Source organism: Poecilia formosa, unplaced genomic scaffold (genome assembly GCF_000485575.1).
Source record: "Poecilia formosa unplaced genomic scaffold, Poecilia_formosa-5.1.2 Scaffold60, whole genome shotgun sequence".
NCBI lineage: Eukaryota > Metazoa > Chordata > Actinopteri > Cyprinodontiformes > Poeciliidae > Poecilia > Poecilia formosa.
The window spans coordinates 184,999-212,914 of NW_006799999.1; the positions used below are offsets into that span (position 1 = coordinate 184,999).

A 27,916-nucleotide genomic window follows, 5' to 3' on the forward strand; every position below is an offset into this window, starting at 1 on the left:
GAGCTCCTGTTTGAAAATATTGGCGCTTGTTGTGCTAGCTGTCTCCAGCAACGCGTTGCTAACGACTTCAATTTTCATGTGACAGCGACTTACTTTAATCAAAAAAACTGCTGTGGCATGACAGATACCCGTCGTTTATGACAGGTAAGAAAAGAAAACTCCCACGGAGAGTTTTCTGTGTGATGGCTACTACAAATCTAACGTATTGTTAGAAAATACACGACGTTAGCTGGCTAGTTAGCGGGTGTTTGTCAGGTGTGCTAAGAGGCGTTTGTGCTTCTGTGTTTAAATATGTAGACATTTAACGAATGTATTGGTATAGTATTGATAATGGAAAAGCAGAACTTTTGTGTCTTTTAATATTTGTAAAGCAATACATGAATATATTTTACCGTTAGGAAGTTGTCATCTCGATATATTAATGTATTTCCAAAGTAACCGCAGCACGTTTTGACACAACGTTCCCTAGTTTTCGTTTAGTGATAGATTTATTTTTTTTCATTAAGTGAACAATAGCAGAAAGACATACAGATTTGTTAATAATAAATTAATTTGTAAGTAGGCTAGGATTTTCACAATTTTTCATATTCGGATTTTTTTCAACTCAAATACTTGAACATATAAAAGGGAAAAAATGTGTTGGGGGTAGTGGGTGTGTATCAGATGCGTATGAACTTCACACATATTACGCTAATCTTTCCCTGATTTTTAATGAACAAAGATACTTTCAGTTAATGCTTTAATCTACTGAAAATGCTGGCAGTCCTTGCTTTTTAAGTATTTAATGAATGGAGGCTGAGCATAGAAAAAAATTCAGCATTTGACCTGCAGGTCGCAGATCAAAGCTGATTTAAATCTCTGGCCAATGATTTGTGGATCTCTGACTTAAGCCATTATTTAATCGGGAAGTTAAATTCTACAGAGTGAAACTCTCTTATATAGGAAAATACTGAAAATAGATAATCAAAAATGGCTATACTCAAAACACAAATTAAATAAGCCAATGATGACAAAAATGGCCACAAGTACTGCAATCTGAAAACATGGTCAGTATATTTTCAAATGACTCAACATAAACAGTAAGAGCACCAATCAATGGCTGATTAATTTTACTACAAGTGCTGTTCCATGAAGGCAAACATTAATATTAACTGTATTAATATAACAGTGTAGTCAGTTCTCACAGCAGAGATATTTATTTATTGTTTTATCTTAAGTGATTATATATGTATGTGTGTGTTGTTTTGTCTTAATTACTGCTTTGGGTATGTTGTTCTTTCAGCAAATGGTGATTTTTGACTCTGTACTCCAGTTAATGATTAATATATTATTAGATTAGCTGATGATTATTTCAAAATCAATTCATCACAATTAATCCTATAAGTCAGACCAATGCTATGTTATTTATTCAAAAGCTTATTTTTATTGCCTTGGTTTGACCTCATCTAAACATACCACAACTTGTTGAAGAATGGGTTTACCCTGTAGCTGGAAGGTTCAGTTTACATTTCGTAATGTAAATCGATGTATTTATCGTGAGCTGTGAAAAATATCTGACTTTAATGCAACATTTATATATTTTTTTTGCTTTGCATTATATAACGCAAGTAGATCAAATAAAGACATAAAATAACATGCTCTCTCTTTTTTGCCAAAATCACTTTTGGCAAAAAAAAAAAAAAAAGAGGTGACGATGTCTTTTAGGTGAATAGTGTATTTAAGTTGAGTGAAATTACAAGCTCCATATGTGTCCACATGTTGCATTAACTAAGCTACTATAGGGGTTTGCAATTTTCTAAAAATAATTGTTAGCCATGGTAGATTATCTTCTAATCATAATAAATCCAGCTCTTTCTACAATAAATCAGTTCTGCTGCATTTAGTACTCTGTTTAAAGACTGAAATACAGGCTGATACTACAGCTGACACAACCATTTTTTTTTATAGGAAGGTTTTCATTGTCTCTGCTTGTGTCTTTGTTACAAGTCTTATGTTGCTTTAAAAGAAGCTTAGCAGCTAATTCCTTTATTTTGTTGTAAATGTTGCCTATTCAATGTTACAGTTCAATGATGAGAAATTAAACGTCCTTGAAAATAAATTTTTGCTGTAAATTGGTTGTGTGTAAACAAAGATGGATTTATGTTCTGGATCATGTGATTGTTGATAGCTTTCATCCAAATCAAAAGCTGCGATGGCTGCTTCTGTTGTGCATATTCCACATTTGGATTTATATAGATGTCATTCCTATTACCTTGTTTTGTCTTTAGTAGAAACATTTGTGACTAGTCCACTGAAGCCCCTTTTTTCCTTTTTGTGTTGCAGCAGCATTCCATTCACAATCGAAGGACCAAAATGGCAAGTGACGTGTGTAGTCACGTAAAAGTCGTAGTTCGGGTTCGGCCAACCAACGACAACGAGAAGCGTGAAAACTGTCGCAATGTCGTCCAAGTTGTTGACAACCACATGCTTATTTTTGACCCCAAGGAGGAGGACATGTCATGTTTTGGGTCACAAAGAGTGAGGAACCGAAACATCAACAAGAGGGCGAACAAGGACTTGAAATTTGTTTTTGACCACGTCTTTGACGAGAACTCTACTCAACTGGACATTTTTGAGAACACCACTAAAGGAGTACTAGATGGTGTAATGAATGGATTCAACTGCACAGGTAACTAACGTGGATGCAAAATTATTAAATGTGTTAGGCTTCTTGTTTGATTCAGGTTCAGCAAAAACCCCATTAGTGCAAAATAGTTAAGCAACAAAAAGACTAAATTGGTTCGAATAAAGTAAGGATAAAATTGGTTTGCCGTAAGAGGAAGCATGAATCAGACCTCATCTTTTCTGAATTTCTTAAATATTTTATAAGATTCAGGGTCACTAAAAAGTCATGAACAGATTGTCCCTGAACTACCTTCTCAATCCCTGGTGAAAAGGTTTGCATTCTTTATGATTAATTGGAATTGTTAGTTCGTATGTCCATTCCACGTAAGCCTGCGGTTCAGGGAAAATGCCAGAGAAAAAGTACACTGCAGGGAGCAAAGTGAGAGGGGAGTTACTTCATCACAGCATCCAGTCACCATTCTCAGTTTGCTCCCTACAGAGAATCGGTTCACTTTTTCCACCCCTCTGAAAAAAGTATTACTGCAAAATTCAAGACAAAACTGTTTTTAAAGTCAGAATGGGTGACATTAAAAAAAAACTGAGCATTATTATGTCATTATATGTTTTCAAATAATATAATGACAGATATTTGTTGTCATTAGGAACAACAAATATCTGCTAACTGTAATTTTTATGGATCTGTGGTAAATATGGATCCATTTGGAGGATTAAACTTAATGTTCACTACCTTGACTGAACTCTTTTCTTCTCAGTACAACGTGTCATTTAAGGTTACTTTTCTGAGCAGCTTTTGAATGTAGATCTCAGGCTGTTTGCAAACAACATTCTTGCATAGTTTGAAAAAGTAAGAAAATAGTTGTATTTCCGGATATTTTTTTTCATTATTCCGTTTTCCTAAAGTTGGATTCACTTGTTCAATTATCCCTCTATGAACAATTCATACATTCAGTTGTTCATAATTCATCTTTTATTCCATGTATTTTTCATCCATGCATTCTGTCAACCATCCATCTAGCTATTAGTCTGTAAATCACTTTCCCCTTCCATCCATCTATTTATCCATAATCCATCAATCTGTTCATTCATCCATAAATGTGCATCCATCCATCTTTCCATTCATGTTAATACCACAGATTCACCCCTATTTTCCATCCATTCATCTTTTTATTTACTTATCTTTCCGTTCATCCATCTTCTTCATCACTAGTTTTTTTTTAGGCTTTTATTTTTGTGCTTTAGCAGAAATATCTGCCAAAAAAATATGAAATTAGCTGAAAATAAATTAGATATCTGAAAACTTGAATTTGGAAAAGTAGCAAAGTTCTACATTAAAAAATGTGTTCAGGCAGCATTTTAAGGCCTGGTTTGCGTTCAGAAGCCATAGTTTAGGCCGTTGACATCTGTTTTGTGAAACATGTTATAGAAAGCAAAGGTTGTTGTAAACAGGAAAGAAACAGTAAACCATACATTTTTGACAGGTTGAGATTTATTTATCACAATCTAGCATTCTTGCTCTTTGTCTGCATTATTGCATTATGTCAAAGAAGAACAACTAACGACATACTGTATTAAAATAAATGCTGTCTCACAATGTATAGACATATTTTTTTGTCAATCTATTTTGTATGATTTTAGCTAAAATAAACACTTAAATTCCTGTCACTTGATTGATTGAAGTTTGCAATCTGCATTTTGTGCACTTTCTCAGTTTTTTATGTTCTTTTAAAATTGATTTGTTGTTGGTGTTTATGCACCCTTTTCTTTTGTAATAAGTTTCCTTTTTTTTTTGCTACAGTATTTGCTTATGGTGCTACTGGAGCTGGAAAGACCCATACCATGCTGGGTTCACAAAATGACCCTGGAGTCATGTACCGCACAATGAAAGAGCTGTTCAAACGGATGGATGATGCAAAGGAGGAGAAAGAGTTTACTCTTGCATTTTCATATCTTGAGGTATTTTCCAAATATGTATTTTGTGTAGAATGGATCATTTATTTTTAACCTCAGCTGGTTACTTTGCGTCTAACAGCATTTCTTACATTACTCCTCCATATTTGTTTACTTTCATTTTTAATTAAAAACTGTTCCTTTCAATCCTGCATTTCCATCTTTTGTCTTGAGGTGACTAGGTTGTTGAAGCTTGCCCTTGGCGCTTAACTATGTTTTTGTTGGTTCACAGGTTTACAATGAACAGATCAGAGACTTGTTGGCGAATGTCGGGCCTCTTGCTGTCAGAGAGGACAGCTCCAAAGGAGTAGTTGTTCAGGGCCTCACACTTCATAAGGTTTGCCAGCTAACAATACAACATTGAGCCTTCTTGTTATTGTAATTCTGCTCCTATGGTTCTACTAAACAACGTAATGTCTCTATACATTTAACAATAAATGGATAAACTGCTATGCAAAGACTTTCTTCCCATATTAACTTTTTTTCACATTTAATCTAAAGTTGGTCTAAACTTGCTCATTTGCAGCACTTTTTAGATGTTTCACTGTTTTCACCTGATTCGTCACCCTCATGCTGACAAAACTTTCTGTTGATGTTTTACAGCCCAAGTCTGCAGAGCACATTCTTGAGGCTTTGGATTCTGGCAATCGAAACAGGACACAACACCCAACTGATATGAATGCCACTTCTTCTCGCTCTCATGCTGTATTTCAGGTATTTTAATCTTGCAAAAAAACATGAAAAGATTTTGTATGTTTGTTTTTTTGTTGTTGTTGTTGTTGTTGTTGCTTTTAAAATAAATAAATAATTAAAAAAAGAAAACATCACAATTGCCTGCAAAGTAACCAAATACAACAGCTAACTGTACCCACCTTTGAGTGTATATATACAAAATATGAACTTAAAGAATCTTTTACTGGTAGAAACTTCAAACATACGTTCTTTTTAAGCTAACACTTTTGTTTATAATTTCTCAGATATATTTGAGGCAGCAGGACAAAACAGCTAGTCTAAACCCGAATGTCTGCATAGCCAAAATGAGCCTGATTGACCTGGCAGGCTCAGAGAGGGCCAGCGCCACCAATGCCAAGGGAGCACGCCTACGAGAAGGTGCTAATATTAACCGCTCCCTCCTGGCCCTGGGAAATGTTATCAACGCTCTTGCGGACCCAAAGGTGAGCTTGCGTTCCTCCATATCTTCATTAATTACCAAAAGGGTCAAAAAACAACATAATGACCACATGAAAGAGAATTTAAATTTCGTCTAGTCGATAACCCTAACACTTATGAAACTCTCAATAAAAGATGGCGAGCACATTGCTTACACAAGATGCAATGTTGTTTCTTAGACCTGCATTTATCATGCAGAATAAGAGAATTAGCAATCAGGATTACAACATAAATAATTGCGTTCATGGAATGGTAACTGTATACCATCACTAAGTCTTAGAAAGCCATTTTTAGTTTTTAAATAAAGTAATCATTGGGGAATGGTCAAACCTTTGAGGGATTATATGTGTGCTTTGACTAATTTAGTTGAGACATTAAAACCTGATTAGGAATCTATGTAAAAGAAATTATTACAATTAAAATATTTTGAAACACATTTTTATTTTGCGGTTGTTCAACAATATGTCAACTGCATATTTTTACCCACGTCAAGCAATGTTTTATGGCCAGTAGATTACAAAGAAAATGCCAAACTTTTAAGCAGGCCTATTAATTCTATAGAAAAAATCAATTTAAGAGTTTGTTGGGGTTTTTTTTTTAGAAACATCACAAACCACTGTTTTATTATTATTAATTTTCTATTTGTTCTAAATTTTATTGACTGGTTTGTATTATGACTTAAACCAGTTAAGTTTGATGTTGTATGAAGTTATCTCCTCTCTCTATGGTAGTGAACATGGAACCTGGGAAGGGAAGAGTCAACTGGATAATTGGGTATTATTTCATTCCAGTTGCATACATTAACCTGTCAAGCAGTCTTCTCATTTTACACACCAGTCTCAAGAGACAAGACACAGGCAGGCGGCACGCATTTAGGAAATGCTGTGCAAACCTACCACGGCCATGTTGAAATGCAATCCATCTTCAACAGGCTTCTGCTTCATTCTTTGGGTTGAGTCTGTCTTCTTTCATCAGCATTGTTAAGTTGCTGCTGTACTTTACTCTTTTTTTTTTTTCTTTTCTTTTAAGAGTTGCAGTCATGGATTCATTGTTAACCCACCACAGCTTTGCCACCCTGTCCCTCATGGTTATTGGTCCAAGGAAATTCATGTTGCGGTCAATGTTTAGAGGAAAGAATTTCCTAACTCGTTTCTTGACTGACATACCATTCATTTGAGAGAGCTGAAGAATGTCTGCTCGATTCTGTTTGGGCTCTCGTCATCTTCATATTATGCTGTACGTACAGAGATTCTGTTGTAAGTTGTTTGCCTTAGGCGGTGGCCATACTTTTGTTGAGCCATCTGAAGAAGCACTCCATTTCTCCAGCTTGTCCTTCAGTCAAGCCCGGAGTTTTACATCTACTGAAAATGCGCCCTGTTTAGTGAAAGTGATGCCTTTTTAAAAGGGTTTACATGTTGATGTTTTCAATAATGCTAAATCACTCCTCTAATTGTTCCGGTCTTTGATCTGGGAAGAAAAAGTTTTCCATGCTCCAGCTGTGCAATAATTGTTGTTTACAGCTGGAACAGATGACACTTGTTAAAATCATGTAGTGTTTTGACAGCAGAAACAAAGGATGCGTCTTTTGGGATTTGTTAAAGCTTTTTGTCACTAAAGCCACGCTTGGTGGTGGCAGGCATGTTTCTGTTTAAGGTTATTAACATTCTAGATGTTTCAATAAAATTTGGCACTGGTGGACTAATAAAAGCTGTACTGCGTTATGCAGTCACAACAAGGGCTTAGTCATATGTGGAATGTCTTAAATGCACTCGTGCTGCACTGCTCAGAAACAATGCTATTTACTTTTTGACACTTAATATAGAATGACAGGGACAGCCTGCTTTTGTTTAAAGTGGATATTTTCCCACATTTATCCTGAAACTCTGCAGATCTGATAAAAGTTCCAACTCTGGTCTTTCAGGTCAGATGTAGATGTTTTTTTTTTTTGTTGTTGTTGTTGTTTATTTTAAGAACAAGCACAGTTTGACCCCCAGATAAAACATTTTACACTCTTTTTTTCTATGATATTCTAAATTGTGAATTTTTGCAGTCCTAGTGTCACTGACAGCGTGACTCACCTAAGCAGCTGTAGTTTATCTAATGCCATTATTATTGACAGAGCTGTCTTCACGGACTGCTGCAGAGAGACTCAATCTTGAAATTGTACACTCTGTACTAAATTGTGTTTCCAGTTAGGTTTATTGGTTCCCACCATACAGTCCAATGTAACAATGCCTTTCTTCCGGTTAAAGTGGAGAAACAACATGAAGGCACACTTCATATGTATGAGTTCACATCTTTCTCTTTTTTTCTGTTTTGATTTATGTCTTGTTTGACAAGAGTAGTGGATTCCTGGGTTCTGTATTTGTTCTTGTCAAACATTTATTTGATATATTTTCTAAGTGAACACAGTGAAACCTCAGTGGTTTCTCAGTTTTTTGGGGGGTTTTTTTCGGTTTCTCTTCAGTGCAGTCTGTAAGGGAACTCAAGCATACATTGTGGGGCTAATCCTTATTTTTTTCCGTTTGTTTCAGAGTAAGAAGGCTCATATACCATATCGAGACAGCAAGCTGACGAGGATACTTAAAGACTCCTTGGGGGGCAACTGCAGAACTGTTATGATTGCCAATGTTAGCCCATCATCCAAGTCCTACGATGACACCCAGAACACACTTAAATATGCCAACAGGGCCAAGGAGATAAAGTCCTCGGTCAGTGCTAAAGCTTTCACATAGTTAACTGTGATATAATGGCAATGAATCTTCTAAGGAAATCCATGAAATCCTTTGAAAACATTACATTTTTCTTTTCCAATGCTTGCCTTTCAGCTCAAGAGTAATGTTGTGAGTCTCGACAGTCACATCAGTCAATACGCTGTGATCTGTGAGAAGCAGCGGCAAGAGGTAAGGAAACTCCACAATCATGGCCACGTTTAATCAGTCAAATCTCCCTCATTTGTTTTGAATTAGGATATTTACAGTGAGTTGTCCTTTGTTTCTGACTGTATTTTTAATGCCTTGCATCTCTGAAGATTCTCCAGTTGAAGCAGAAACTAAAAGAATATGAGGAGAAAAACGCCGTGGCTTCCAACACGATCTCCTCCCAGAAACAAGCGGAGTTCAAAAGGTAAGCAGGTGGTCTGATTCCCAGTGAAACCTGCAACACGTCACTCTTTTTGGCTTGTCATAAATCCTTCATGTCAAATCCCGTTATTGGAATGTAGACACCAATTCAAGTAAAAGGAGCTTGTGAGACGTTTTGCCACCAGCGTAACTAAGGTGTTACTACAGCAACTGGTACACAAACGCTTGTGCCTTGAGAATGAAAATCTTATTTAATCACTTGCAAATAACAGGGTCAATCTTTGGAAGATTGCATTTGAATCACTGAAGCAGTAAAAGAAAACTACCCATGAGGCGGGTGAAGTAGAGGTTTTCCTTCTCTGTGTTTTATTCTAGCTCTTTCCCAAGCTTTTCCAAGTCTCAACAGGATATACAATCCTTACGTCATGCTGTGATTCTGCCCCTGGGTTCCCTGAGCTTGGAAAAAAAAAAAAGGGAGAAAAAAAAAAAACCTGACAACACAACTAGCTCACAATGTATGAATTGTGCTTGCAGTTCTGAACTTAAGCCTGGCTCTATTGCAGATCGAAGCATTTCAAGTAATAGATGGCGTGATATTCAATGAAAAACTCTACTTATTAATATTTTTAAAAAGGTGTCTATAAAATTGTTTATTTATGAAGTCATGTACATTGTCTCAGCAGAGTTAAGTGCCCTGTCTATCCTGTTTTTCCCTCAGCTATCAGTGAAATATGAATATATCTGATTTCCTGAAGCAAATCACTGTGTGTGTGTGTGTGTGTGAACATGTTAATATATTTACTTACGTAATTTATGTTGCGCTATATAGTTGCATCTAAGTCCGTTAAAGGAGTTTTCATCTGCTGGTAGGCCCAGGACTTACCGAAGCAAGTGTCAGAACTGATAGTCCCCCTAAAGGCTCCTCAGCTGTTGTTATAACCTTGATAAATTCACATAACATTTATGAGAACCGCATATACTATATAGCCTCCTTGTTAAATATGATTTATAATTTTTAAGCAGCTTGTTTGTGTTACTGTTATGAAATACTCCCACATGAACCTGACGGTTAGACCTCTTGGAAAATTGTTTCTTCCTGGAAAATGGTCCACCTCTGCTGATGACCTCATGCTGCCCTAGTGGGTATAACAAGTCACATTGATTTAAGACAAAACACACACAAAAGCTTTCAGTCGAAACCTTGCTGCCCACAAACCGGTGAACTGTTTCTTTTTTACACCTCAGATTTATAAATACAGGGCACATGTCCTTTTTTAAGTGTGCTTCTTTTTAACACCCTTTAGAAAAAAATGTCTTTATAATTGTGTTTTAAGTTAAAACTGGAATGAGAAGTTGAGATCTGTAATGCATAATTGTAATATTATACATCTTAGTCATATAGAGGTTTGCAGAAGTTTTTACATTTTCTCCCTTCAAAGCTCCCAGGCTTGCTGTTCAGTTGTAAAAGTCCTGGAGAAGTACGGAATTTCCTTTTATCATTTTCTACGTCTGTATAAGTATGGAAAAAGAAAATGGTGTGGAAAAAGGCTTGAGTTTCTACATCTCTCTGACCTTATTTTCTTTCCTAAAAGTTACAGTTTTGAATTTATAAAAAGTGAAGGGATTCTTATATTTATTTATACTTCATAGTGCTCTTTATTTTTAACTTTGTGTCATTAAAATAAGATATTTGTTAAGCTCTTCAACCTGCCCAAAGTGTCCAAAGATAAATACACATTCATTTAGAAATGTTAAAAGGACCATTTCACTATTCTTTTGTACTCAGACATTTTTAGATCAGGGTGTTCAGAATCAGAAGTCAACCTCAGCACTGTTTTCTCTTTTGTTTTTTCTTTCTTTTGTTTTTTATTGGATGCCCAGAATATGTTGAAAACTGATAGAATTAAAAACTGAAATTTCTGCGTAGCAACACATTTAATTTTGAAATGGAAAATATGTAGGAACCCTGAATCAAAAACTGCAGTGTATTTAATTGGGAGGCCAACTCAAAGAATTGTGAAGTGGGAGGTAAACGATGCACAGTTAAGAAAAAAAAAAAGTGTGGTATGCATTTGTGATATTCTACTTTCAGCTGATAGATTAAAGTATATTCCATTAGATGGAAGACCAGCTTACGTCAGTAAGCTGGTCTTTACTGATGTTCTTTAACGATCCTTTGAGGCCTTCACACACCAGCTATTTTTATGTTGTGAAATTGTTGCATAAAGATGTGCTCTGTTTACCAATAAGGTTTTTATTTTTTGAGTCAATACGATGGATTTTATTTTTGAAGAATTGCTGTAACTGACATAACACAGGTGCATTCCACTTTTTATTTTTTTTACTTTTAACAGAAACATGTGAAAGCCATTTAACTCTTTCTTTAGACTTCACAGTTATGCACTTCTTTGTTTTGATCTGCTCAATAAAATACATTAAACTTTGGTTGTAACATGAGGCTTAAAGGTAAATAAAGATTTATGTTTGCTACAAAATTTATATTTATTGATTAATAGAAACGGATGCATTTTCAGTGTTTAATTGCTTCTATTGGTTCCTCTAGTTTCCGGTGTACTTTTTTTAGACAAGCATGTCTTAGATCTTGGATTAACGGCAGCTGTGCTCAGAGGCCAGAGGATCAGGATTGAAAACTGTTGCAATGGACCGTTTAGAAAGAAAATGCAGTTTAATTCGGATCTTCCTTTTTCATTTCCTGTCTGCCACGATTATGCAGCGGGGAATGAACGCATGTAGAGTTTTAATCTTGAACAGTTGTGTCCTTTTTTTTCAGTACAAATGATACACATTTATTTTCCTTAAATCACACCAGCCAGATCTTATCATCTTATCTGACTGTCTGTAAGGCATAAAGTGGCATCTGTCGGGGTATTTGGGTTGGAGGCGGGGGTATGAGGGAAAAGCTGAATGAGTCTCTCTCCCACATGCTTCATTCACTGGCATCAGAATTCACAACTCGCACAGAAAGAGGCTCTGAATAGAGGCTGCACGCTTCTCATGCTATTAAAAATTCAACAGTCTAGCAAGGCCACGGCGTCTCCTACGTCACTAGAGTTACATTGAAGAGTGCAGTCACATTTCAGCGACAGCTCTCCAGCCTTATTTACCTGCATGCCTCTCCTGCCTTTTATGCCGTCTTTACTCAACTAGACAGCATCCAATCAGAGCATCAGCTCTCCTCTATTTCAGGAATACATATGTGCATCATATAGCTAAGAATATCCAACTTGCTCAGTTTGAATACAAGTGGCATGTTCAAGAGGCTGCAGACCTGGAGTTTCTTTGTTTGCCTTCAGATGTACTAAAGATGTTAGTCATCCAGCGATGTGATATTTGCGCAGCATTGCTAAGTTTTCACTTAGCCAATTTAGGTATGCTTAAATAACAACATTGGGTTTATTTTTGGGGGGAAGTTGACAATTAATTTATGCAGTTTCCAAAGAGCTTGCTACGCAGTAGGGTGGAATCTGCATTAGCTATGCTGCTCCACAGTCTCACACCCCATTGTCCTTTACCTATAAAGGACTCAGTCATGCTAAAAATAATTGTCCCGAGCCAGTAATAACATTCATTCTGACTTGAACAGATACCACCCAACATTAAACATGGCTATTCACAGATGGCATTAAGATCTGAGCTAAATGATCCACTTTTCTGTACAAACCCTTAGTGAATTCAGTCTCTTGTTCTACGTCATTTACAAATTAATATGGTTTAGTTAGGTTTCAAAATGTATCTGCAGCAATCAAGCTCAATGAGAGAAATCCCAAATGGAGCACGGACGGGAAATAAGAATCGAGCAGAATTGCGTAGGCCAGACTTACAGAACACCCTAACCTGTTCCTAAAACATTTTCTACAACATTAAATAACAAGCATCACCAAAATTATATTGGTGGAATAAAGAATCTAAGTGGATGGCATTTGCATAATTAGCTAATGTTTAGTGCAATCCAAGCAGTTCTTTGTGATGCTGATATTTTATGCATTTTTGAGATAATTTGCTATGTATTATGCAGCTTTATCAAAAGCCATCAGCTCTGCTACTAAACACTTTTACTACACGCATAACCTAAAGTGTTGCGGCTTCAGGTGATTTGCATTCATGTTACAAAGCTAATGCAGATAAAAGTATTCCAGTCTCTCCAAAAGCGCCCTGAGGGATGCCGTTTCAGTCCGTTTTGTGTGTTCACACATGTATTTAAAACCCTACAGATTTAATTAGATTGCACAGATATTATTGCACGATCTGAGCGCTGCTTAAGAAGTTTTTCCAATGTTTTCTATCCTTTTAGGTATATTAATAATGGTAATGCGCCACAAGACTTTTAGGTATTATGTAATTATTGCCTGTCTCTCAAAAGTAGAGTTAAGTGATTAACTCTGTTGCTCCATCAGTAAAAAATTAAGTGCTACAGCTTCAAAAGTAGATTTGTTGGGTGTTGGATCACAAGCCAAATACAATATAGCAACTTTTAGTTTTGAGCCTTTGCTGATGCATGTACCAGGCCGTTTGCTCACATTTATTTCTTACATTTGTTAAAGTCATTGTTCTAAATCTAAAGCATGATAGAAACTGTTGGTAGTAAATCATTTTTTTAAAAGTTTGATAAGAAGCAAAACTTTGTAAAGTAAGTAAAAACAAACTCTCATTCCTCCAGAGTGTCAGAAGCTCTGCAGAGCATCTTCTCCAGCCGTGCTCAAATCAGGCGAGAGCAGCTGGATCTAGAGCGGCAACTGAAGGCGAATGAGCTGCGGCAGTGCTACAGTGAGGAGGATAACCTGCAGGTCCAACATTTCTGTGCCAAAGAAAAGATGGAGAAGGTAACTGATGCACACACTGCGTGATCTTTTTGGATTCCAAGCTGCTAAGTCATCATTTCAGTTTTCTGTTCTGTTAGCCTCTTAATTGACTGTACTTTGGGAAAAAGGTCACTGTTCATCAGTTTTTAGGTATCCTGTCATATTTGAAAGGATTACAATGTTTAATGCCAATATTTACTCTAAATAATTTTCTTGAGTGTTGCTTTTTACAATCATACTTTTTTTTTTTTTCAGAACAAACAAATGCCTTCATCTCTAATTCTTTTTTGGCCTGATTGCATAATATGTACATATGTCAAAAATTTTTACTTTTTTTTTTTTTTACGTTTTCAACAGGCTACTTGCAAGCACGAGCGCAAGATTGCCAGCTTGCGCACTCAGCACCAGCACATATCAAAACGTCTGAAGGAGACAGAGACACGTTTTCTAGAAAATGATGGTTTGCTTCACCGAGTTGAAAATGAGATTAAGTTGCTGAAGTCAAATGATCAGACCTCAGAGGTGAGTAACGCTCTTTAACCCATTAACATCTGGTAATAATGAACAAAAGTTCATTGTGACAAAGGACAACTTAGGACTTTCAACACACTTTCATTAAAAATAAAACAAAAATATAGATTTTATTCCTTCTTCTGCAACAATTAAATTATTGTAGTTATTACAATTTGGCATTACATGTATTATCTGTACAGTCTATTTTAACGGATACACTGAGTTGAAAAAAAATATAGAATAAACACCTACAATATTTAGTAGCTTTTCTCAAGGGTTTATTGCACAGAATATTATACGTTTTTGCTCTATAATGACACAAGTAGAGGTTCAGATAAATAGATTAATTAACTGGGCTACCTGCTGAAGTAGCTAGCTTACAGTAGTTGATTGTTTAACAGGCATTGTGCTCAAAACTTGCCAACCAAAGTTTTAAAACTGGGTTTCATGGATAAGGGCAATTAAGGCGCTCCTTTAATTTCCACACCATGAGAACCTCCTTTCAGCCAGCTGACAGGTATTGTGAAGCAACTGGTCAGAGACGGGCAGAACCCCTCAATCTGGCACTTATTCTTGTATCTTATTAAAATGATTTTAAACTAGGCATCACGACATACTTGCTTACAGCAGACCAAATGCTTACCAAGATAAACTAGACTTTAAACCTGTTGAAGTCCATTTAAAACTACTGTTTTGTAAAAGCCAACAACAGCTAAGAGTGACTTTGGTGATAGAATGCTTACAGGCTATTTTCAGCCATTCAGGAAAAACAGATCGCTGAAGGTAAGGGTGAGGCAAATTAAATGCGTAATTGCATAACATGTAGACTGGATGAAATGTAGGAAGGCAAACGGACATGATTAGATACCAAGAAAAACGTAACAATGTAGGTCACATTTGTCAAAAAGCATGGCTTGTTGTTTTTTTGTTTGTTTATTTTGGAGGGTAGGCTGTCTCACTGCTGGCATCGTGACCGTCTTTGTTTCCTTCCCATCTGTTCCCTCAGTAATTAGAAGCATGTTTATTTTATTTCTCCAGCTCATTCGTGGATCAGTGAAGAGAATAAATCAATACCCTTTGCTCATCCTTCACACAGCGGCCGGTTACCTAAAACCATGTCCATGTTATTTTTTTCTTCTTTATCCTTTCTTCCAGGAACTGACCCAGAACTATGACGCACCCAGCGGTCAAATGTTCTCTCTGCTGTTGCTTCGTAGTTTCTTTACGTCACGATGCTCTCTTTTCCTTTTTTTTCCCCCCCCTTTCCTCCCATGCTCTGAACTGTCTACTTTTCTGATGAAACATGGATGAACACGGAACTTTTTGTCCTATCCTTAGCATAATGATCTCAATCCAACCTGTTCAGTCTCTTTCTGCCTGTTAGAGAGTTTGTTCAGTCTCTTTTTGTTTGAAAGTTGGTGCTCTCTGAACTCACCTTTTTCTTTCTTTTTCAGGTGTTAGAGAAGGACTTGTATTGCCACAGACTAGAGCTGCAGGTGAACGATCTCAAGCAGCACATAAAGCAGATGGTTGAACTCACTTCGCTGCAGGATCAGGAGAATAAGCGCATGCAGAAGTAGGTAGACCGTTGACGTATCTGACCTATTATTGTATAAAAGGAAAGTGCACTTATTTCAAATGTGTCTATTATTTTTCTTTTTACATTTCAGAATGTTAAACATCCTGCTGCCCGCTTACAGTAGGCAGTACGCTGCATTACATGGTGTTGGCTTGGTCAGTCTAGCAGATGAGATGGAAAACCAAGACCTGGAGCACGTTGTGTTGAGGGAGAGAGGTGTGGTCTGGGCAGACCAGGAAGGGACGGGGCAGCAGGTGAAAACTGAAGAGATTGGTGACGACTCACTGGAGACATGTGGGGCAAGAAAAGTTAGGCTCCACAGTGAGCTGGCTCCTGTCCTGTCCTTCTCACATCTGCATTACCACCAGAGTAGCCCCTGCAGTAAGTCACCTTTTTTTTCCTTTCTATTTTTTCTGTCTCTCTCTCTCTCTCTCTCTCTCTCTTATTTTCATATCTGCATATATATCTATTTTCTTATATAAATATAAAACTAAAGTATTTAATGCACAATATAAGGAATATGGAAACATTTGATCACTTTTTTTTGGCTGCTTTTTCTATCAGTTGTATTGTAAACTTCAATGGCAGATTGTGTCTCTATAACAGTTTAACTTAACTGAAAACAATAAGTATGCCTACAATTAAATGATTAGGAAAGATAGAAGAATGTTTTGTTCTCTGGTTCCCTTAGCAAGTAATAATTCATAAAGGCCATTTAACAAACTCAGCTCTCCTCAAAAGAAAATGTTTGATTACTGCAGATTTTTAGGACTGAGGAAATGACCCGAGTTACAAGAAGCATTTACTATCATCAGTATATCATGTTCAGCACAACTAAAACATTGTCCTAAACTGAGTGCACCATGTCAGCACAGATTCTGTTAGAGAGTTGAAGATTGTCTAGGTGCACCAGTGATTTATAAGGCAAATGTAACATAAGCACATTTCCAGAGGTGAAGCCAAGTTTGTCTTCTCTTCTGAAATGTATCAATAAAAACGTTTCCTGGATTTGTTAGCCATGAGATCAGAAAAGAGTTTTGGTAAGGTTTTTTTTTTCCAGCTAGTCAAAAACAGGAAATATGGATGTTATCTCTTCCATCACCAACATTAATATAAAAATCATCAGGTAGAAGAATGGAGTCAAAATCCAAGCAGATAATGGATGGTGGTTGGGGAAAAGTCATCAAAGAACTGCATACAGTACCGTGGAAGTCTGCAGATCAGTCAAGTGAGAAGTGCTCACAAGATACATACATGTTTTTGTAATTGTTGTTTTACTTTAAAAATATATATATATTCATTCTTTTTTTTTCACCTGCTCAACAATAAACTAAGCATCCACTGTTTTTGTGAAACAAATGAAGTAGTAATCATTATAAATCCAAAATATAAGAGAGGTTTTGAAGGTGTGCCTTATGGAAGGAAAACAAGGTTTGGTTCGGTCTTTCTTTGAAAATCTTATGTCCATATTTAAAATCATTCCAGCACTTTGACACCCCTTGCTGCAGATTATTTCAAAGGTATTCAACGACACAGAGCTTGACCGGACAGCAACTGATGTTGAAATGTTTTGTTAGAGAACCCATTCTACTTTTCTGTACATTATAGGTTCACTCGTAAAGCTGAAGTTGGGAGGAGCTCCACATGTTCCACAGATTATTTCCTTATGTTAGTTGCATGTTGTGTGCGCTGTAGTTTGCCAGTTTCCCATCAGAAATAGCTGGGCTATGACACAATTTACACAGTCCTGGCCGAAATGCAACAAAAAAATAACTGAGACTCATTAGACCACCTATGTCTACTGCTGTTCAACTATTATCAACAACCTCACAAATGTTTCAGTCAGTTAGCGTTCAGTGGTGTGGTTCAAGGAATAGCTCTCTCTTTAGTGCACATGCGAGTTTGGCTTTATGACTTACACCTCTGCCAGGTGCAACAACTTTGCCTTCCACCCATTTTGCCTTCATGCTCTGCAGCTGTGGGACAGATGTTAAACTTTCTCTTTCGTTTGTTACAAACATTCTACTATAAAAGCATTACGCCTAGATCCGTGTTTCTCCATTCCAGTCCTTCTGGGATTACTGCCCTGCATTATTGTAGGTGTTTCCCTCCTGCCACACACATGACTTGAATAAGTGGGCGATTAGCAGGCTTCTGCAGTACTTAATGGTGTTCAAAGAAGGTCATGCGATTATTTGAATCAGGTGTGCTGGAAGAGAGACGCATCTAAAATATGCAGGGTACTGGAATGGAGAAACACTGGTCAATTTAAAGAAACTGTTACTAAAATCTGATTCAACAAACCAGCCCTACTGGCTGTAAATAATGTTCTCAGCACGACCTGCTCACGTCACATCTGGATGTTTTACAATACCTTTAAATATAAAAGCTGGCTTTCCAGTCAGAGTGAAATAGCGGCGGGTGTGTTTGGCTTTAGTCCAGGGTCTGGTGTGTTTTGTTGGAGCCATGAGACTGCATCTTTCAGTTTTCATTTTTAACTGTCATCCCTGCATGACCTAGCAGCACCAGCAGCTCATGACACACAAGATATGGCAGACAGTGGAGCATGAACTGAAGCTGGCCAGCAGTCCTGCTGCAATAGTGCCTGTTGTTTGTTGAGAAGTAAAGGCTGCACCTGTCCCTCTGCTCCTGTGTTTGCTTGTTTTATTTGAAAGTCCTTCTTGTTGACTTTTAATTAAATTAAATGTCAGTACAACAAAGGATCCAGTGACATATGAATGGGGATATTAATCTGAGCCTGTTGTTTGTCATAGTTTAAACTTTAAGAGATAAGATGTTTTATTATGAACCAAAACCCCGAGCTACTAGTGGGGGTGGGGGGAGGTTGTTGTCAACTTGACATTTCTCCTGCACCTCATGCTTCGGCTTTATCATCAAATTTAATTTTCTTAAACACACACGAGCCAGTTTCTGTTTACATTCACAGGGTCTAAGTAAAATTAAGTGACACAACATTTTTAAAGAGTATACTGTAGGTCGTGTTTGGATCGTTTTATTGTAATGGAAATAATTTGTTGAATTAGTTTTTTATTCTCTTTTCAGGTGCCGAGAGACTCAGTAAAAGAGCATTCTACTGCAGTGCAGCTCCGACTCTTAAAGGTAAATGGATTTTCTCTCTTCTGTTGCAAAATTTCTGTGATTAGTAACCTCTTTACACATCTTAATCATCTGGTCCTCTCAATTCCTCTTATTTATTCTCCCCTTGTCACCTTTTAGTCACTTCTGCAAATACGCATTAAACGACTGCTAAAACAGCAATCTGAAATCATAAATTATTATTAAAATGCAATATAACTTTGTAGTGGTTAAAAAGCTTGAAATGTCTCTTATTCCTTTTTAAAGCTGCAAAGAAGTTGTTCAGAGTACTAAAAAAACACACACAAACAATAAAAGTCATGCATGTAATATTTTTTGATTTATGACGCTGCCACAGACATTCTTTCCAGGCCAAAACTGAAATAGTGAAATGAGGTAAAAACTCATGAGAAGTATTACATAGAGAACTTTTGAGAAGCTGTTATAGAGGAACGTTGTGAAATATCACGTTCCAAATGGTGGTAATGATTTTTATGGCAGATAGTTTATGTTTTATTGAGATATTTTTGCAGGAAATGAAATATGAGCATGAAATATATTTGCCAGTTGAACATAGTTTCTTGCGTAGAAGAGAAATATGTACACTCTTGGGAGTTTGCCACATTCTCTAATAAAATTTGACAATTACTCATTGTTACAATGTAATTATGTTTTTGTTTTTGTTTTTTTTGGGGGGGGGGTTTCTGGTGCGGAAGGAGCATCTCAATTTAGATTTTTGCCTTTTTCGTTTAAAATTTGTCTTAAAAATATTTTACAGTTCCAAGTTTCTTTCTTATGATTATTTAGCCACTTTATGGAAAAGTGGCTGGATATTTTCTAATAATTTGCCAATATATAATGCAGCCTTTCCTCTGCTACCCCTAAATGAAATCCACTGCAAAATAAATAAATAAACTCCCCTCTGAAGTCACCTGAACAATAAATTGGGTCCTTCTCTGAGTAACTGAATGTCAGTATAAATACAGCTGTTCTTTGAAGATTTAGAGGTTTTTGTTAGAGGACATTGGTAAACAAGAGTGGGAAACCCAAGACAGGCTTGTAAATCTGCCTTCTTTGAGGAAACTGCAAGATTTCACTGTTATGACAAAATGAGTGACCAAAGGAGTTCCTGATGGCCTTCGTCCCAACTTATTTCAGATCATAAACAAGCATGTAGCGCGTAGCTGTGAGCTGAACCGTCAACTTTCTCATGAGCCAAGACTTTGCATGGCGCTCCAAACCGGAGCCGGCCGACGGTCATGTGATATTTCTTCCAATTCCCAATAGTCGCTTCAACAGCTGTCGCTTTCTCACCAAGCTTCTAGCTGATGTTCTCTGAAGCTATGATCAAATGTAGAGGTTGTCTTTTGTAGATCGACTCTGTCCTTGTTTATTGTTGACAGCTCGTTGGTGTATCCATGGTGATGGAGAGTTTTGAATTGAATAAACTGATTCTGTGCTTTAAACACATAAAAAGTTATAATCAGCTGCTCAATATATTGAATTATAGTTGTCACCGTGATATTGTTGTCACAATTGCTTAGGACTGCTGGATGCAATATCTGGTTGGTTATTATGATTCCTGCCTGGGACATGCGTTGACTTTCTGCATGCAAATAACTTTTATAGACTTAAGCTTCCATCAGTGTGCAAATTTGATGTTTATTTCAGCTGACAAACTGCTTAAACTGGAGAAATTGTGATGCTGGAAAACAAGTGGAAGAGTGAGAAACCAATGGGTCGATCACCATCGATATCTTAATCCCAATTATCAATATCCAAGTCAGCATTATTTGATTTCCTAATGTTGTTACAGCGCTAGTCAGGAGAATCTGGAAATTATAAATTGAATTTCTGCGCAACCTGGACTCATGACTACTCTGTCGGAACCAGGATTCTGGTTGTGTTGGACTGAATCAGATTTAATTTTACTGACTGGTTTGCAAACCACCTTTTTACTTTTGCTATGTGCTGCATTTTTTCCTGAGTTGATATCCTGACGCCCTGCATTGAAATGAAGCTATGATCAAATGTAGAAATTGCCTTTTGTTTATAAATAACATGCATGCAAGCTCTGCTTATGCAAATTATTTTGTCATTTCACGTGTTCAATGTAATTAAATCAGAAGCTCTCTCTGTTCATAAATATTTTACTGCTAATCGTCTTAAAATTAAACTGCAAACCGCCCGGTTATAAACTCATTTATGGATTCTTGATTTGTCATAATTGAATCATTATTTTACTGAGCTACTAATATCACATATCTACTCACAAATAAAGATGTGCAGATTTATCACCTGTGCAACCATTTTCACTGGTGATGGCTGTTTTATTATCCAAACTCCTCTTGATTTTCATCCTGATGGTGTTTATCAGTGCCTCACTGCTTCCACAACGCCCGATGGTCACTGCACCATGTTATGAGAAATGGCTCCACCCTGCAGCTTGCAAAGCCAATCATATTTCAGTGGTTTCAGTGAGGGTTGTGGTTTTGAAAGAACATTAACTCTTCGTGGGGTGCATTACAAGAGCCAAGTCCACAAATCTGGTCACTGCGATGACGGCATCACTGTGTTTTCATGAAATAATCCTTACCTGATATTCTGTATGAATTTTCATTCACCTGTCTGCCACGGGATCTGCTTTAGGCGTTTGTTTTTATATTATAATAAATCTTTTACTTTTTAAATTGTCTCATTTACCTCTTCCTGCTTCCATTTTAGTCATGCCTTTTGCTTCAAACACATTTGGTTTTCTGTTCTCTTCCCCACTGCGTTTCTTTCATCCTACCCTCAAATGTTTTTCCTCTCTGTCTGTCTAGCATCTAACCCTCCCAATCCCTCTTGAGCTTCATTCATGAAAATGCAGATCCACAGCAGGGCAGGGAAAAACGTCAACATACGTAAACTCCCCTGCTCCACCAACCAGAAACGGCGCACTATAAAAAACAGGCAGCAGCAACCAGGCGACCCTAATTCAGTGCAGCTCCCACCAGAAATAGCAACTCATGCATGTATTAATCCCCTACTAGCCAAAAATATGTGATTTAAGAAACTCTGCTGCCATTTATTGCTGGGGACATCTCCTCTGCCACAGGAAAAAGGGTATTTATCACTGATTCCTCACACGGAGCTCTGTCTCAAGTATGACTCATGTTTGCTAAAAATTGCTTTCGATATTTGGGGAATGGTATAAATCAGTCGTTCACCTTTTGCATTTTGTGTTTTCACTTCCTTCTTCCTTTATGTGTTGGCATTTTTCCCTTTTTAGCCCCCTGCCCCCCTCCCAGCACCCAAAATGATGCAGGCATTGTGTTTAACCTATTTTTGTTCTGTAACCTTAACAACTTTTAGTCATTGTTATAGTTGCTGGATATGTGTTGCACAGAAAGCTTAAGATTAAATAATGGCTGTCTTTAAAAATGACAGTTTTTGGGGGGGGGTTTTACTACAAATTTAAAAGAAATCACTCCATCTTATCCAATGTAATTTCTTTCAATTGTTCTGAATAATTATTTCACAGAAAATCAACTGTTTAAAACGTTTAAAAACTTTATTTTCTTAAGTTGTGAAGAAAAAGAAGTTGCTTGCTTGTAAACGCCCTGCTTCCTGATCTATTTTTAAAAAGCACTGCTTGTTAGGTGAATAATGCATGTCACAGCCCTGTTCTGATATTTTAAAGTTTTTAGACAAAGGTGGAGCGCCATCATTTGAAACGGCCTTATGTCAGCCTGACTTTAGCATTAAAGGAAAATGCTCCACTATTTCTTCATGGTTATGTTCGAATTAAACTTCTAAGCCCATTGCTGGCACTTTGCTTATTTCTGATTACAGATGGGATGTGATGAACCGTTTTCGTTTTTAGTGAAATTTGTTTGCACCCCATTCTTCTTTTCTTAAGTGATTTCATTTTTCTTACATGTTCAGGAGGCACAGTATGGTGGGATAGAGCTGAACAACTAAATAACCTTCAGTTTATCATATTTTGAATGCAAATATTACTTACATAATCTGTTATTCACATCATTTTGGGTTCTTTTTTAGATGGAGGAGATCTGCCAGATAAGACGGGAGACAAGCCTCCAAAAGTGTCCATCAGGAGAAATCTCTCCACGTTTCTCCCACCACAAAGCCCACAAAGCGTCGTCAAGTCCCAAGCATTTGAGGACGGCATGCTCCCACTCCAGTGCACACCAGAACCTGCTCAGCTGCCACTTGGCTGCTCCAGCTCCATGGATCCAAACAAGACATTTGAAATTATTGAAAATGACGATCAGACCGCAAGCAATGCAACCATCATCCTAAGCTACGGTAGCCCGTGTCAAGCATCGACGTCCGCCGACGTCTCAGGCTCCAGCCAGCTAAAGCTTCCACACAGAGCAGCGGAGGGCAACCAGACCTCTGCCAAAAGGTTAGAGAATAATCAGCAGAGCTCCTATGTGGTATTGAAAGGTGTAGAATTTGAATTCATTATTTTTCTAAGTCTTAATAATTATGAAAGGTAAGGAAGTTCTATATTTCCCAACCTTATTTCCTATCCAGTTGTCTAAATGTAGACTCCTTTCTTCAGTTCTTCCTTCCTTGTATTATTTCTTCCTCATATATTCATTCTGTCCTCCATCCCTTCTTTCTTCCTTGTGCCCTAAACTTATTTTCCCTCATCTCTCCTTCTGTTCTTGTTTCTGTACTTCCTGGTCTGTACTTCTCTCTCTTCCTCTTTTGTCTCCTTCCTTCTTGCTTGTGCCCTCCTTTTGTTTTTCTCTTCAAACTTGCCTTCTGCTCTTGTGTCCAACATCCTACCTCCCTCCTTGTGATCTCCCACCTTCTATGCATTATTTTCTTCTTTCTGTCTTTCCTTTCTTTATTGTGACCTCCTTGTGTCCTTAGTTTTGTCCCTGTTTTTATCCTTATTCTTTCCATCTTTCTTTCCTACCTTGTGTTCTGTACTTACATGTCACTTCCTTCATTTCCTCCGTCCACGACTTTTTTCCCTACTTTCGTCCTTGTGACCGTCCTTCCCCCCCGTTATTTCTTCCTGTCCTTTTTTTTCTTGTGACCCCATCCATCCTTACCTCCTTTCTTTTTTTCCTTTGTTTTCAGTCTTCCCCCTTCTGTTCTTCCTTCCAGTTTCTGTTTTGCTATTTTCACATTTAAGTCCTGCCCACTGTAGAGAAATCTCACAAATTAATAGTAATCGCTAGTGTTTTATTTGTGAAATTGTACTTGGTGTAATTTCTACTTGAGGAAAACCTTGAGTCATGTTTTTGTTGGAGTTTAGGGTTTTTTTTGGTAGTTGTTAAAGATTCACCCATCCGTCCTCTTACACCCTTATCCCATCTGGGGATAAGGGTGTAAGCCCATTGACAGCTGGTGCCTATCTGCAGCTGTCAATGGGCGAGAGGCGGGGTCACCCTGGACAGGTCGCCAGTCCATCGCAGGGCAACACATAGAGAGACAGGACGAACAACCTTGCACACACATACTCAGAGACCAATCAACCTAACAGTTTTTGGACTGTGGGAGGAAGCCAGAGAAACCGGAGAGAACCCATGGATGTACTGCGAGAACATGCAAACTCCATGCAGGAAGACCCCGAGCAGAGAATCAAACCCAGGACCTTCTTGCTGCAAGGCAACAGTGCTACCAGCTGCGCCACTGTGCAGCCCGTGTTAAAGATCCTTTCTTTTTAATCAGTTCTTACGAATAATATGTGAACCCACAAACCACATATTTCTGAACGCACCCATTACTCCAAGATATCTTCTTTTTGTTGTTAAACAGCTGTGTGAACTGTTTTAACAACACGGCTTGGGAATCTGGTCGGACTGGACACCAATAAGCAAAGATTGAGATTAAGATGAACATGTTAAAATAATAGATTTAACATGTTCTATTAACTAAAGCACAGATGGTCGGGTCTGGTTTGGTGTTATTTTGTGCGATGATACAGGTTTGCAAAAATAGAACAAGGCCGCATTGCAGCATTTAGGGTTAGAAATGATCTACAAGAACGTCCTGTTTGGTTGTAATTATGCCCTCAAGACGTTAATATCAGTTTAAAATCGACACTGGGCTTTGTCTTTGTGACCAGATCATTTAGCTATGCATGTTGATGCTGGGTACGATCAGAGCCGTGCAGAGGAATGAGCAGCAGAACACGCTGCATAAAAAGGAGTCCCACTTAAACTTTTAATATATCAAATAAATATTTGAAATATTTTAATGACTGACTGAGATGAAACTCACCGTGATGTTACGAGTTTTTTTTTTTTTTTTTTTTTTTTTTTTTTTTTTTTTCCCCCATCAAATGTTTCAAAGCTTAATTTATCTTTCTGGCAGACATCGGAATGTTTCTAAGCTGCAGTCTGTAGTGCAACCAAGTTGTCCAAAAGTGGAAAATCCTCCAAACCTTATTCAAAACAAGGCTGAAACTAGAGTGCACACACTGGATTTTCTCACCAGCCGTGGGTTTACATTCTGGAAGAGTGGGTGAGGAGGCTTAAATCTGCTGAAAAGGGCGGCTCGTTCAAGTCTTCAGCTGGAAATGGCAAACTGACACAGGAATTATTGGATTGTTGTGGAGAAATTTGATCCTCAGCAAACTCGAAAACAGAACAAATGTTTTGCCTCAGAAGAAATGTTTTATTACAGAAAAAGATGACAGAGAAGTGCACCACACAAAAACACATTTAGCACTTTTAAAACTACCTTAAACTGGATGATTGGCTCTGTGAAAACGACTCGGTTCGTTTTATTTATATAACACCAGTTCAGAATAAATGTCATGGCAAGTCAATTTCCAATTATGCTGGAAAAACACAGCAGATCGACTCATACAGCTGGAATTCAACCGTGCAGACTGATTTATAGACGGGCAGTCCAACAGCAGCAAGATTATTTAAATTGTTTTTCTGGTAGAAGTCTGAATGTTTCTAAGCAGGCTAAATAGGCAGCTAACAGATATTTTAAAAACTGAATTTTGACAATGCAGTTTATTCTGTTTTCCAGACAGGAAACAAATGGCGCAAATTATTAACTGTTAAAATGTGAATAAACTGTTTTTCCAGACAGATTTTATCACGCAGATTTATTCAGCTTAATTTTGTGGTGTTTATCGACCACAACAGCAATCTTAATATCTGATATTGGCCCAGATTTTCATATTGGTGGATCCTTATCGAAAACATTTCATTCGTTGATATTCCTGATAGTCAATTTATTAGTACTGAAATCTCCGGCTGCAGTATGAAATATAGATTTGTGTTCATGGGGAAGCATGCCGATCACATTTTAAATGATGTTTTCTACAATGTTTTTTCTTCAGTCAGTAGCATTAATGTAAGCTTTTCTTCTGTAGACAAAATATCGGTCCTTTGCAAGAGACGAAACGAACCAACCCGACCTACATGGACATGACATCAGCTGCACAAGGAAAGCGTAAATTCAACCGGTAATTTTCCTCTTTTGTTTTCAAATGTAACTCCTGATGTAACCCAGATGTAAATCCTAAAGTTTTACCGAGTACTATTGTTTTTTGTCTTGTTAATTATAGCAGCTTCAAAGAAGAGTTTCAGGGTTTCTCGGCGCCAAAGCGGATAAAGAAAGAATCCTCCGTTGCGCAGAGGCCTCTCAGAGTGCAAAGATTCACTGGTAAATGCCAATAAAGAAAAGCACCATACACACACTTAATATAACAACTGTGATTGACGTAGTTGCATATTACACTAATCACAAGTAGTATTGACATGCCCTGATTAGCCTATTCTCGGTTTACTTTAAGGACTATAATTAGTTGCAGTCAGATGATCACTCAACACCTTCCAGCTACTATAAAGTGCTGATTTAAAGAAAGAAATAAGATTTATAGCTGACATTTTTAAATGTTTTTAGCCTTAGCGATTAATATGTTAGCAGTAAACAATAACTTTTGTTCATCTTCTAGAGGATTTGAAAGATTCTGGTCACTTGCTGATTTCAATGGATGTATTTTTAACTAACTGCTCTCTGTATCGTGTTTATATTTCTTTATTAATTGACTGGTATCGGACTGTTTCTCAGATCCACTATCACGTTTGTTTAAGCTTGTCTGTTAAATCATAACCTGCTTTTTTCTTATTTCTACAGGTTCAGAGAACAAGCCCCGCAGAGTAGTGAGAAGTGTTTCTGAGGGGAACCTCAGTGTGCTTGAACATCAGAAACCCAAATCACTTTTCTATAAAACGTCCCAACAGATCAAACGGGTGGCCAAGCGGATGTGAGCCATCGCCTCGTTCTTATCGTTTTTATTAGGACAGCTTTTCACTCTTCAAGCTTTTCCGTCCGTTGTTAATACAAATGTTCAGGGACGATGTTGGCGTTGTTTTGTGTAGATTTGCTCCAGCAGGATTCTCTATGTGGTAGAAAGCCTTACTTGATTGTAAATAAACACTGTAGATATTTTTGTGTAGATTACTGTTCTGACTTTTGGCTTTTTGGAAGTTTTTAGATCGCATCCACACACAAACAAAGCAAAAAGGTGCCTCGGCAGAGTTTTTACAATTATGTATTTTAAGCATGTCTTTAGAATAACTTCATTTTAGGTAATTGTTTCACAGGGCAGCTGATGCAGCTAAAACTGCTCTGTTTGGAGCAGTTTGTATAGTTGTTTTTTATGTTGTACCAATAATAAATTCTGTTATTTTATGTTTCTTAATAAAACTGGTGTAGATCAAACTGCATTTGATAAATCCATTCTAAAATATATTTGCTCTTTGTGTCATTGCTGTTGCAAGTAAACCCAGATTTTAAATTCTTTCTTATTTTAAAGGTGTTCCAGCATCACACATGTTCAGAGATTCAACATTTTTTTTATCTAATATCAATAAATGTACTTTTGAAGAAGCATGTTAGTTTTTAAGCAACACTTTCAATAACAATTTATTTAATCTTAAATTTTGTAACACTTTGGGGTTATTTATACATGCGATTTAAATAAGTTACCACATATAATAGAATCTCCCTAGACATCTTGATTCTTACGTGACATTGTTTAGTTTGATGAAAAGGTTTTTTGTTTTTTTTTTTACAGTTCTCACATATAGGTT

At 37.2% G+C, this 27,916-nt stretch overlaps 1 protein-coding gene across 3 annotated transcripts; it reads left to right on the plus strand.

Moving 5' to 3' along the window:
- The first annotated feature begins 7 nt into the window (after positions 1–7).
- kif18a (kinesin family member 18A) lies at positions 8–27,574 on the plus strand. Of its 3 annotated transcripts, none has more exons than XM_007553869.2 (18): positions 8–144; positions 2,323–2,668; positions 4,421–4,578; positions 4,805–4,909; positions 5,176–5,286; positions 5,550–5,747; positions 8,277–8,453; positions 8,571–8,645; positions 8,774–8,868; positions 13,504–13,666; positions 14,003–14,167; positions 15,613–15,734; positions 15,829–16,118; positions 18,801–18,857; positions 22,878–23,244; positions 26,191–26,283; positions 26,386–26,483; positions 26,958–27,574. In XM_007553869.2, exons 2-18 carry the CDS (start codon positions 2,353–2,355, stop codon positions 27,089–27,091), a joined length of 2,724 nt encoding a protein of 907 aa, XP_007553931.1. In that variant the 5' UTR covers positions 8–144; positions 2,323–2,352; the 3' UTR covers positions 27,092–27,574. The 3 variants fall into 3 exon arrangements, with proteins under 3 accessions (XP_007553931.1, XP_016527894.1, XP_016527895.1); XM_016672408.1 differs by having other exon boundaries at positions 2,326–2,668; XM_016672409.1 differs by having other exon boundaries at positions 2,331–2,668.
- The last annotated feature ends 342 nt before the right edge of the window (positions 27,575–27,916 follow it).